The 12,510-nt window shown below is 41.1% G+C and overlaps 1 protein-coding gene across 6 annotated transcripts in view; it reads right to left on the bottom strand.

Moving 5' to 3' along the window:
* Nucleotides 1-12,463, bottom strand: part of nme7 (NME/NM23 family member 7) — a 177,248-nt gene extending 164,785 nt beyond the window's left edge. For 2 of the 6 annotated variants that reach the window (XM_080203801.1, XM_080203800.1), the window contains exon 1: nt 12,263-12,463. In XM_080203801.1, the coding sequence (XP_080059927.1) occupies nt 12,263-12,265 (3 nt within the window). In that variant the 5' untranslated portion in view covers nt 12,266-12,463. The remainder of the gene's footprint in view (nt 1-12,262) is intronic. The other 4 variants (XM_080203802.1, XM_080203804.1, XM_080203803.1 and 1 more) reach the window with 4 other exon arrangements.
* Nucleotides 12,464-12,510: the final 47 nt, after the last annotated feature.

The raw sequence follows: 12,510 nt of genomic DNA, 5'->3' as shown, positions 1-12,510 counted from the left end.
ATAAGTGCCTTGGTTATACATATACAATCTACAATTCCCTGCATCTGTAGGAATCCAACAATTCATGCAAATCACAGTATTCTTTCTTGCTGTTATTCAACCTCCTATTTTCAATACAGGTTGGGATCCCTTTACATACTGCTCTTGAAAACTCCTTACTAACTCACTATGATCTGCTGGATAGGTTACAAAGTTAATGTTTCTGGCAAGCAAGGAGGCCAGTTGCTGAAAAGTCCATCTTTTCAGATATTGGTTACACTTGTTATAGGGTCACGGGCCTTTATTGTACGTCCAGACCAATATCATCATGCCACTCACCCTTTTACACCGTTTAAAGTCACACTCCCAAATTCAACTTCATGCCTGGTTTAGACCCTGAAAACCCAAGACATGTCATAATTACTGCCCCAGTTCAAGTCCTCACTCAATTGTGTCAGTTTAGGCATGATTGATTGATTGATTAATTACTTAATTTTACTCCTAGAAGACAAGATACTAAAAAGGACAATGCATGTTGTGTTTTTATTTTTAATTCTCAAAAACATAATACCCATAATGTGAATTAATCATGTAATTCAGAGAAAAGTGCTCTGCATGCGTGACATGCACGCACGCACCCACACAGTTATTTTCAAATGACCTTCAAGCAATCTTTAATGAGGAATCAGGTTCCTAATAAAATTAGCAAATGCTGCCATCCAGTGATACAAACAGTCCCCAGTTTAAAATGCAATAATATGCTATTACATTATTTCAGTCCCAATTATGGTCAAGTTTATTTACCCTCCAGTAAAGAAAAGCATTTGTTGTAGGTTAACACATTGAAGCAGTTTGAGATATAATAAGAATTGTGCAGATTTCACACAAAATTCTGTTCTAGGCCGTCTCTAATTAGAGACATTTTCCCCTGCAGGCAAAGATTCATGTTGCCATTCTGTCCAGTGGATTTCAGGTAACTCTATGGTACCTTATACATGTACTTATACTTCACATCAACCTGAAAATGAGTGGTGGCAGGCTATTTGGATTGAACTAAATCTTTTGCTCACCCAATACCTGCGCACTTACACATACTTCCAATTAAGGGTCACTTCACAACAGTGAATCTTTTCCCTCCCAAACTATTTGAAAGATATGTTTGTTAACATGGCATTTCGATACTAGTAGTGAAATGTAGAATTTTCCTACCAAATGGCAAATTCCAAAGCAAAACAGAATACTGAGAAAACATAGATGGCACACATTCAGCACATGCTCATATAACATTGCATACACGAAGCATAAAGCCTTAATCCAAATAAACTGATTGCTACTTCATAGAATCTGCAGTGCAAAGGAGGTCATTCTGTCCGTCAAATCTGCACCGACCACAATCCCACCCAGGCCCTATCCCCATAACCTCACATATTTACCCTGCTAATCCCCCGAACGCTAAAGGGGCAATTTTTTAGCATAGGCAATCCACCCAACCTGCACATTTGTGGACTGTGGGAGGAAACCGGAGCACCCGGAGGAACCCACGCAGACACAGGGAGAATGTGCAAACTCCACACAGACTATAACCCAAGCCTGGAATTGAACCCAGGTCTCTCACTGCTGTGAGGCAGCAGTGCTAACCACTGTGCCTCCATGCCGCCCCCAACACTTGTACCAAATATCTAGAAATTGCTCAAGTATTCAAGTTTTGTAATCATACCCAGCAATTGTTTTCAAATATAATATTCAACTAAATTTATCAGGTCATGCAACCATTAAATCTGCTTTTATTTTGCACTACTATCATTAGTGATGTCACCGGGTGTCAACTAAGCACCAGAACAAGTAAATGCAATCAGCTTACTGATGTACAGGAACTTCTGGAATGATGATTGAATACTGATAATGATAACTACTAGCTGGAATATAAAAATCAGCAGGTACAAAACTCTGGTGATGCACAGATTTCTTATCCATCCATCGCCAGATCTACCTATATTTCATCAACTCTTCGGTCCCCTTTGAAACATAACTACTACTCTAGAATCATGTAACACCAGGATTATCTTTGCCATTTACCCAGAATACCATTAACCAGAATTTTACCACCTCACCCACCTGAGGCTTGCAAGTTCCTGCCCAACACCAATAGAGAATGCCACTCTGCGAGCCTTGCCCGTTGTAAGAGAGAGCAACACATTTTACAGAGTCAAAAATGTCCAAGTAAACAACTAAATAGATACAAAATTTGTTTTGCCCAGAATTGTAGGCTCAGGAAAGTCAAATACCCTCAATATTGGGATCTGCAGTACCTTAAATTTCTCAACTCCCAGCACAACCTCATCCTGCTATCTGGCATGAAGGCTAAGCTGCTAAACTCAGAACTCTTACTTCCAAGGCAGAAATCATGGATCTCTTACTTCCCACACTACCCATTCCCTCATGAGTACCTCTCTTTTCTACATTCTTGCTTTCAGACAACCAAAAGCTGCCACCTGAACAGCCAAAGCAGCCCAAGAAGTAATTGCATGGAAATGATGAACAGGCCACATTACCTAATCTGGCATTTGCTCAAGCTCAGACATTGGCACTGGGCTCAGCAGAAGTTGGGGTGCCTGAGGTCAGGGTGGCGCAATTCAACATGTTCACGCATATTCAGGGGACTCTGATTCTGTGGCATTTGTCCACATCAAAGAAGAATGCTACATGAATAGTGACTCCTTGTCTGCACTCAGGGATGCAAGTTGGCATGCCTAGCACCACTAGAATTAACTTTGCAGCCAATAACTCTCAATTATGATTTATTCAAAACTTCTGCACAAATTATGGGATATTCAGAACTCTCCTTTGAAAAGTGTAGCTTATTATAGTGTTCAAACATTATTATTTCATTAAAACATTTAAAGTTGGCAGATATTATTTCAAATTTAAGATCATTTGTAAGAAGACTATAGCATTACAGGCAATCAAACTTTATTTGATTGCTTTTTACTTTCAATGACTAATGACTGATGAAACAAGAGTCTCCTTAAATCTAGTAAGTTGTAAAAGGAACGTTGCATATATATTTGGCTTAATTGTTTCTAACTTAAAAAGTGACACCAGTTTCTAATGGTTCACAAATGAAGTATCTGCATTACGTGTCCAGACATAATACAGTATAAACCTCTTTTGAAGTGGTGAGACAGAGGGAGAGGACAAGGGTAAGGCAGCTGCGATTTATCTAGATTTCTTTAATACCTTTGATGGGGTACCACATAATAGACAATTAATGAGGTGAGAACATGCAGAATAAGTGCACTAATAGCAGAATAGATAACTAGTTAGTTCCAAGACATAAAGCAGATGACTGCAGAGATATAGAGTAGCTATTCAGCGCGGCAGAAGTTATCAAGGCAGATCAGACAAGGATCAGATTTGGAACCAAGGCTGTTCACAATTTATATTGAATGATTTAGACTTTGAAATCAAAAACATAATTTCTTAATTTGTGGAAGACATCAAATTGGGAATTCAAGTCAGCGCTGCAAAAGATTGCAACAAATAAATTCATTAACAAACTGCAGAATAGACAAATAATTAGCAAATTAATGTAAACATATAATTTTGAGATATTAGAAAAATAAGGAAATAAAATTACTTGTAAAATAAGAATCCAAAAAGTGCAGCGGAGCAAAGAGATCTGGTTGTACAAATACACAAATCACTGCACGTTGCAATACTGGTCAATAAAGTCATAACAAAAGTAAACAAAGTGCCAAGCTTATTTCTAAAGGGAGAGAACCTATACTAAACACGTACTGAACCTTGGCTAGACCACATTTAGAATACTGCGTGCAAAGCTGTTCATTATATTACTGAAAGGATAAAGAAGCACACGGAGGAGGGATAACAAAAATTACAAGAATGTTACCAAAACTACAAGGTTATACCCATTAGCAAAGATGATGAGTAGCCTGGCTATCTCTCTTGGAAAGGGAAGGCTGAGGCGTGACCCAATAGTTTTAAAATAATGAAAGATTTTGATATAGTAGGTATGGAGAGTGCGGTTTCCATTTAGGCACAAGTAGAGACCATTAACATAGTATAAGTCACTAAGAATTGAAATTGGGAATTCAGAATAAACCTTTTCATCTGAGGTGGTGAGAATATGTACTCAATAGCACTGGGAATAGTTGAGGCAAATAGTACAGATTATTTTAAGGGAAACCTAGAAGTTCAGAAATCAAAAGAATTGCTAATTAAAGTTGGAGAGAGAAAGATAGTCAAGTATAGACATTGGAAACAAAGCCCTAGCAGCTTTTTTTCTGGCAACAATTGACTGAGAAACTGTAGTTAAAACAGATGAGGAAGAAGAAAAATCCAATAGATGGATAATTTTGAGCAGTAGATTGAGGGATGCTGGAAGAAAGCCGGAGAAGAAACTAGACTATGCCAACAGCCCCACTAAAGCTATGTTGAAACAAATATACACCATGAGGAAGTACAGAGTACAAGGTTATCCTGATAGTTAGATGAAGTAAGGCGGACGACACTGGAGTGGAACCTAAGTCCTCATTGGGCTACATACTCATTCCTGATGTAACAAGCAGGGTAATGAACAACAGAATATTATTCTTTTGCCAATGAGTTTATCATGGCAAAGAATGCAGGCAACAGGGATAATGATTTCTCACTTACTGTACCAGTTTCAACATCAAGAGTTCCTTGATTAAGTACAACATAGTTACATACAGATAAAATGTTCTTCAAACTTTCTCCAGCAATGTATCTGAGCTCCAAACTCAGGAGAAACCCATCACTTTTCCAGGGCAGCCCAATTAACATTTGCTGTTATTACATAGATGTATGACTCAGAAACAGGCCATTTGAACCAGTCCATGTTCATACTCTATTCAAGCCTTTTCATGTCTTTTCTCATTTAGATGAGAAAGCATAGAAATCATCTACCACTGTAGCCATCTATTCCCCTCTCCCTAGTCTAGTTTTGCCCAAATTGCACTTCAACTACTCCGTGGTAGCAAGTTCACATTACAGTTCCAACTCTCAAATTATTCAACATCTAAAAGGTTAACATGCTAACCTAATGGATTATCCAGTTCCAACACATTTTAACCTTCTGTCTTGGCCACCAAAATCCACACACATGCATTCTGTCTTTTTTATACTTGATTGCTGTTTAAAGATAGATTGATTTAAGTAAAGTAATATCTTAGTTATTATTTTTACTTCAGCATCAAATCCACTACACACAACATTTGTAATAACGAATGTCCATTTACCTGTAATCAGAAAAGAAAATTAATACATTTTTGCTGATAACAAAATTGAGATGGATCTATACATCAATAAACAGTTATTCCAGAATGAACACAACATTCTGTCAATCTGGACCTTCCAGCCACTCAACCCAGACAAAACAGAAAACCAGTGCATCCTAGCTTGTGCACCCAAAAGAACTAACAGCAATCCTCCCTATAACAGTATCCATGTTTTCTTTTTAAAATAATTACAAAAGATTCCAAGGATTTACCTTTCATACACATATGTTTATCATTATGCATTGCAGAACTTTCTGGTGAGTACTAGTTTAAACTGTGAGCCAAATAATCAGATAGATAACACACCCTAATATCTTAATGTCAAAACTGTAAACCACGCTAAGCAGAAAATCCAATAGCCCATTGGAAAACAAGCATAGTGTGATCTTTACAGGAAGAGTAGATAATGTAACTTAAACTGAATATCAATCCCCACATACAGCTGCTTGATTTCTGAACTAACTCCCAACTATGCAATAGTGAGCATTTAAAGTAGGAAACAGGCACAATCATACAAAAAATATCAAAGTGCCAAATGAATGTGAAAACGGGACAATTTCATGCTTTTTTAAAAATAAAGGCTGGGAAAAAGACGCACGAATCTGAATGCACGAAGCATTCGGAACAAAGTGAATAAGCTGGTGGCGCAGATCAGCACAAATGGATATGATCTGGTGGCCATTACGGAAACGTGGTTGCAGGGTGACAGGGACTGGGAGCTGAATGTCCGGGGTATCAAGTGTTTAGGAAGGATAGATGGGAGGAAAAAGGGGGTGGGGTAGCTCTGCTAATTAAGGATAATATCAGGGCGGTAGTAAGGGAAGATATAGGCTCCAAAGAGCAGAACGTGGAATCGTTGTGGGTGGAGATAAGGAACAGTAAGGGGAGGAAGACGCTGGTGGGTGTGGTCTATAGGCCCCCAAATAATAACTTGGCGGTGGGGCGGGCTATAAACAAGCAAATAAATGACGTGTGCAGAAATGGAATGGCGATAATTATGGGGGATTTCAATCTACATACTGATTGGTTGACCCATGTCGGACACGGTGGGCTTGAGGAAGAGTTCTTGGAATGCTGCCGGGATAGTTTCCTTGAACAGTGTGTGATGGAACCGACGAGGGAGCGAGCTATCTTAGATCTGGTGTTGTGTAACGAGGCAGGAAGCATTAGGGATCTTGTTGTGAGGGATCCTCTTGGGACGAGCGATCATTGTACGGTTGAGTTTTTGATGCAGATGGAGGATGAGAATGTAGGGTCCCGGACCTGTGTCCTCTGTTTGAACAGAGGGGAGTACAATAGGATGAGAGAGGAATTGGCAAATGTAGATTGGGGGCACAGATTGGTCAGTCGGACTGCTGAGGAACAGTGGAGGATCTTTAAGGAGATCTTTTTCGGTGCTCAGCAGAAATTTATTCCAATGGTAAAGGAGGAAGGTAGAAGAAGGGATAATCAGCCATGGTTACCGAAGGAAATAAAGGAGATTATTAAATTAAAAGCTGATGCGTTTAGAATGTCTAAAAGTAGTGGGCGAGTAGAAGATTGGGAGAGGTTTAAAAATCAACAAAGATTGACTAAGAAGTTGATAAAGAAAGGAAGGATAGATTATGAAGCTAAACTAGCACTAAATATAAAAAAAGACAGTAAGAGTTTTTATAAATATATAAAGAGGAGGAGGCTGGCTAGAGTGAATGTTGGATCCTTAGAGGATGAGAGGGGGGATTTAGTGGTGGGGGATGAGGAAATGGCTGAGGCCTTAAATAAGTTTTTTGCCTCAGTCTTCACGGAGGAGGACGCGAATAGTTTGCCGGGTATTAAAGATAGAAGGATGGTAGGAGTTGAGGGCCTGAATGCGATTACTGTCACTAGAGAGGTAGTGCTTGATCGACTAGCAAGACTGATGGTGGACAAGTCCCCAGGACCGGATGGAATGTATCCCAGGGTTCTGAAGGAAATGGCAGAGGTGATAGTAGATGCCTTAGTGATTATTTACCAAACTTCACTGGATTCCAGGGAAGTGCCGGAAGATTGGAAAACGGCTAATGTTACGCCGCTGTTTAAAAAAGGTAGCAGGCAAAAGGCAGGGAATTATAGGCCGGTTAGTTTAACGTCTGTAGTTGGAAAAATGTTTGAATCCGTCATCAAAGAAGAAATAGCGAGGCACCTTGAGAAGAATTGTTTGATAGAGCAGACGCAGCATGGATTCGTTAAGGGGAAGTCGTGTCTGACAAATTTATTGGAATTCTATGAGGATGTGACTAGTGCGGTAGACAGAGGGGAACCGGTGGATGTGGTGTTTCTCGATTTTCAGAAGGCGTTTGATAAGGTGCCGCACAGAAGGTTGCTTCAGAAAGTTGGGGGCATGGAGTTGGGGGTAAGGTGTGGATAGAGGATTGGTTGTCTAATAGGAGGCAGAGAGTTGGTATCAATGGGTGCTATTCTGATTGGCAGTTGGTGACTAGTGGAGTGCCGCAGGGATCGGTGCTGGGGCCTCAACTATTTACCATTTATATAGATGATCTGGAGAGGGGGCTGAGTGTAGGGTGTCGAAATTTGCTGATGACACAAAGATAAGTGGAAAAGCAAATTGTGCGGAAAGTCTGCAGAGGGAGGCTGAGCGAGTGGGCGAGGACCTGGCAGATGGAGTACAATGTTAGCAAGTATGAGGTTATCCACTTTGGCAGGAATAATAGTAGGAGGGATTATTATTTAAAGGGCAAAAAGCTGCAGCATGCTATGGTGCACAGGGACCTGGGGGTCCTTGTGCATGAGTCGCAAAAACCCAGTCTGCAGGTGCAGCAGGTGATCAAGAAGGCGAATGGGATGCTGGCCTTTATAGCGAGGGGGATAGAATATAAAAGCAGAGAGGTCTTGCTGCAACTGTACAAGGCACTGGTGAGGCCGCAGCTGGAGTACTGTGTGCAGTTTTGGTCGCTGCACTTGCGCAAGGATATTTTGGCCATGGAGGGAGTGCAGAGGAGATTCACTAGGCGGATACCGGAGATGAGGGGGTTGGACTATGAAGAGAGGCTGAATAGACTGGGTCTGTACTCGTTGGAGTTTAGAAGGATGAGGGGGATCTTACAGAGACGTATAAGATAATGAAGGGGATGGATAGGGTAGAGGTAGAGAGATTCTTCCTGCTCAGAAAGGACAGCAGGACTAGAGGGCGCAGCCTCAAGATAAGCAGGTTAGAATGGAGTTGAGGAGGAACTTCTTCACTCAAAGGGTGGTGAATCTCTGGAATTCTCTGCCCGTTGAAGTGGTGGAGGCTACCTCACTGAATATATTTAAGACACAGGTAGATAGGTTTTTGGTAGGCAAGGGAATTAAGGGTTATGGGGAGAAAGCGGGAAAGTGGAACTGAGCCACTTCAGATCAGCCGTGATCTTATTGAATGGCGGGGCAGGTTCGAAGGGCTAGATGGCCTACTCCTGCTCTTATTTCTTTTTTTTTGGGGCAAGCTTGAAATGCAATCTTATGACATTGTCACATTTTTGGACAGAAGTGTGATTCTCACCAGCAGGGCAGTGCCTAAGCTCACCAGAAAATCCAGCTGCAGACTGCTCAGGGTGCCATTGCGCAAGAGCTGTGATCTCCCCTGCCACCATGCCCTCTTTTCCCATAGATATCATGCCACCCCTCATCATTGGCGGCAAAGTAGAACCCCTCCCCACCCACAATGGCAACACAGGTCGCTGGCATCAAGACCCTCCTGATGAGTCCCTTGTCATGACCCATGACCCCTTGCATAGCCCATCCTGTATCCTCCCCATTCCTGCCAATCACTCCCTGTGCCAGTCTCTCCCCTTCCCCTTACATATCCCCTGCTGTTCTACCTCCTGCAGAGCTCCCCATCCTCAGGCCCCACCTCCTTGGTACAACCCCAGCACAATTATGGTACCCAGTGGGCGGTGCCAGGGTGCCCAATGGGCAGTGCCAGGGTGGAACTGCTTCAGTGACACTGCTCAACCATGCCCCCAACCACTGGGGGCTTCAATGGCCTCTGATCCAACCCCACGAGGCCATCACATCTGGTCTCCACTGATGGAGACCAGCTGTGATTCTCGTCGGCGGGGAGGTATGTTGAAATAAGCCTGGACAATGTCATGCATGACTCGTTAATGACATGCAAATTGGCTTTTCGACCTTTTTGGGCATGAAGCCGATCCAGTGGCAAAACAGTGCCGGTAACCAAGCACAAACCCAATTCTAGTTCCACACACAGTCTTATTTGTACAGCAAGCCAGTAAAATCCAAAGGATCCAAAATTCCATGTAGAGTTGTATCCATGCTAATATACCTTCCATGACATTTCTCACATTTACTAGGAAGGTAGAGACGGGAAGAAGATGGAGATGGATTGGCAAGTGAAAAGATTTTAAACTTTTCCTTTACTGCCAAGATATCTAGTTCTGTGAAATATAATAGTCTATTATTCAAAGAAGTTTTTTAATAAATTGGCAGGGAACAAACCAGATAAATTAAAGAGGACTACTGCCTTTGCAGAGGACAAAAACTAAAATACTTATTTCTATATCGTAATTTGCAATAGCACCAGAGTAAATTTAAGCATACATTATCTATATCAACATGATGCTGATGTCCAAATATTACAGGTTCTCTCTTTCTAATCTTCTATGAACATTCATTCTGTTTGTGCTTGCATGATTGTTTCTCTCTGTATGCCCTTTTGTTGTTCAGTGTGCCATAGGGCTTTAACAGAAAGTCTTGAAAGATAGTGGCACTACACTTCTCTGTATCTTCTGCCATAACTGCACACACTTCTTCTACCTATCACAGAGGAATTTTGAAACGAAGTGTTGCAACCCATCAACTATATTCACACATTCATACAGTACAACATATCAAACAGATAAAGAAAATATCAAGGTGGTAAACAATAAGGACAGTAACAAACATTCGGAAGATATTGAGAAATTGGTGTACTGAGCACCTAGTCGATAAAACTTAAAGCAAAGAAGTATGAAATGATACAAGAAAAACTAAATGGCATAATTTTAAAAGGGGTATAGGAACTGAGAGACCAGGGAATGTATGTACACAATTCCTTGAATTTAACAGGATAAATTCAGAAAACTGTTAAAAAAAAATGTTTTTGGCTTTATTAACAAAGGAAGAATATAAATGTGAGAAAGTTATATTAAATCATTGTAAAACAATGGTTGGACCTCAGCTGGAATAGAATTCAATTTATGGCAGCACACATTCAGGAAAATGATGCGAGATACACTGTCTGAAAAGTGGAGATGGTGTAAAAGAGGAGGTGGTGTCACAATATTCATCAAGGAGTCAGATTACATGGCGATCTAGATGGGCTTGTCAGATGGGCAAAATTGTGGCAAATGGAATTTAACCCTTAAAAGTGTGAGGTGATGCATTTTGGGAAGACTGAAAAGGTAAAGGAATACACAATGAACAGTAGGATGCTAAGAAGTACAGAGGACTCTTGGGGACATGTTCATAGGTCCATGAAGGCACCAGGCCAGATAGATAAGCTAGTTAAAAAAGGCATGTGGGATACTTGCCTTTATTAGCCTTGGCATAGAGTATAAGAGCAACAAAATTATGATGGAACCATACAAAATACTCAGTAGACCAGAGTTTACAAGTAACGTGTGAAGTTCTGATCACCACACTATAGGAAGGAGGTGACTGCACTAGAAAGAGTGCAAAGGAGATTCACCAGGATGTTGCCTGGGTCAGAGCATTTCAGCTCTGAAGAGAGGTTGATTAGGTTAGGTTAGGTTTTTTTCCTTGGAGCTAAGAAGGCTCAGGGGGGACCTAACTAAAAAGTGTACAAAATTACACTTGGATGAAGTGAAGGACATCGATAGGAAGAAATAATTCCCCTTAGTTGAGGGATCAATAACAATGGGGCATAGGTTTAAGGTAATGGGACTTGAGGAAAACGATTTTCACCCAGAGGGTGGACAGCATCTGGAATTCACTACCTGAAAAGATGGTAGAGACACAAACCCTCACAACACTTAAGAAGCATTTAGATGTGCACTTGAAACACCATAGCGTACGAGACTACGGACTAAATGCTGGAAAATGGAATTAGGATAGGCTCTTGATGGCCAGCACAGACATGCTGGATCAAAGGGCCTCTTTCTATGTTGTAAAACTCTATCATTGAGTATGTGTGGGTATATGTGAGGAAGGAAAGGCATATGGAGGCATATTCAATAAGAACATTAAAAAAAAGCTGTCTCAACACTTGATGGGAACTCAAATTACAGAGCTATGGGAAAAAAGCATAAGAATAGGATTACTTGAATACATCAGTAGAATCAGCACCGACATCATAGGATGAATAGCTTCCTTCTGTGCTGCATCTATGATGCTACGCCAGGAGAAACAAAAAAGGCCGTGAAGCCACCCAAAATACAACATACAATTGCACATTCAGAGACTACAAACTTGTTGGGAATAATCACGAAAAAAAATTAAAATAAACGCGCATTTAACATCTAAACACTCGACCGTTGCTAAAACAAACTTCGACGCTTCCAGATTGTAATGGTTTGTGAAACTAACAAACACCTTTTTCCCCGATACAGTAAAGCAAAGCAAAGCAAACCGCGAAAATAAACACAACCCTCCAAGAAACTATCACTCCTCCTTCTCACACCAGGACGCTAGCGCTGTCTTTTTTCGCAAATTCTCACGGTGTCGAATGTGCTGGCTGTTTTTTTTAAAGAGCACGAAACACTAATCAAACTCTTACCAAAAAAAAGGGGAGGGAACACCCTTTTCTGACTAATACATTAGGGGTAAAATAACGGCCAGGCTCCAGCCTACGGAGGGGGTCGTCATTCCTGGTCGTTAACGGGACCTTGTCTAATTGCTGCTGAGTAGGTCACTGGGAGAGTAAGATACATGGTGTAGGTAAAAGAAAAGCTTCCCTGTCTGAGGGTCGCCGCCAGGTAGGTAGCTCTCACCATGTTGCCCGTGTGTCTTCCTCAGCCGCAGCCGCCACCTCCTCCCGACTCCACTCTGTTGAACTGAAGGGCCCATAGCAACGGACTTCAACCCAACATTTTTTAAAATTGTAACACAAAACGCTACGTTTTATTCCTTAACGTTATCGGATTGGAAAGACACAATATATATATTTTTCATTCGAAATCTTTTTAGTTTGTTGAGGGAGGTTGGCCGGGGTGAAAGGTTAAACAAAGGTGAAAGGTTA

This window comes from Carcharhinus amblyrhynchos, chromosome 15 (assembly GCF_965287045.1).
Source record: "Carcharhinus amblyrhynchos chromosome 15, sCarAmb.v2.hapA, whole genome shotgun sequence".
Classification (NCBI taxonomy): Eukaryota; Metazoa; Chordata; class Chondrichthyes; order Carcharhiniformes; family Carcharhinidae; genus Carcharhinus; species Carcharhinus amblyrhynchos.
Note: the sequence above shows the minus strand (reverse complement) of the source record. Positions and strands in the feature narration are given on the sequence as shown.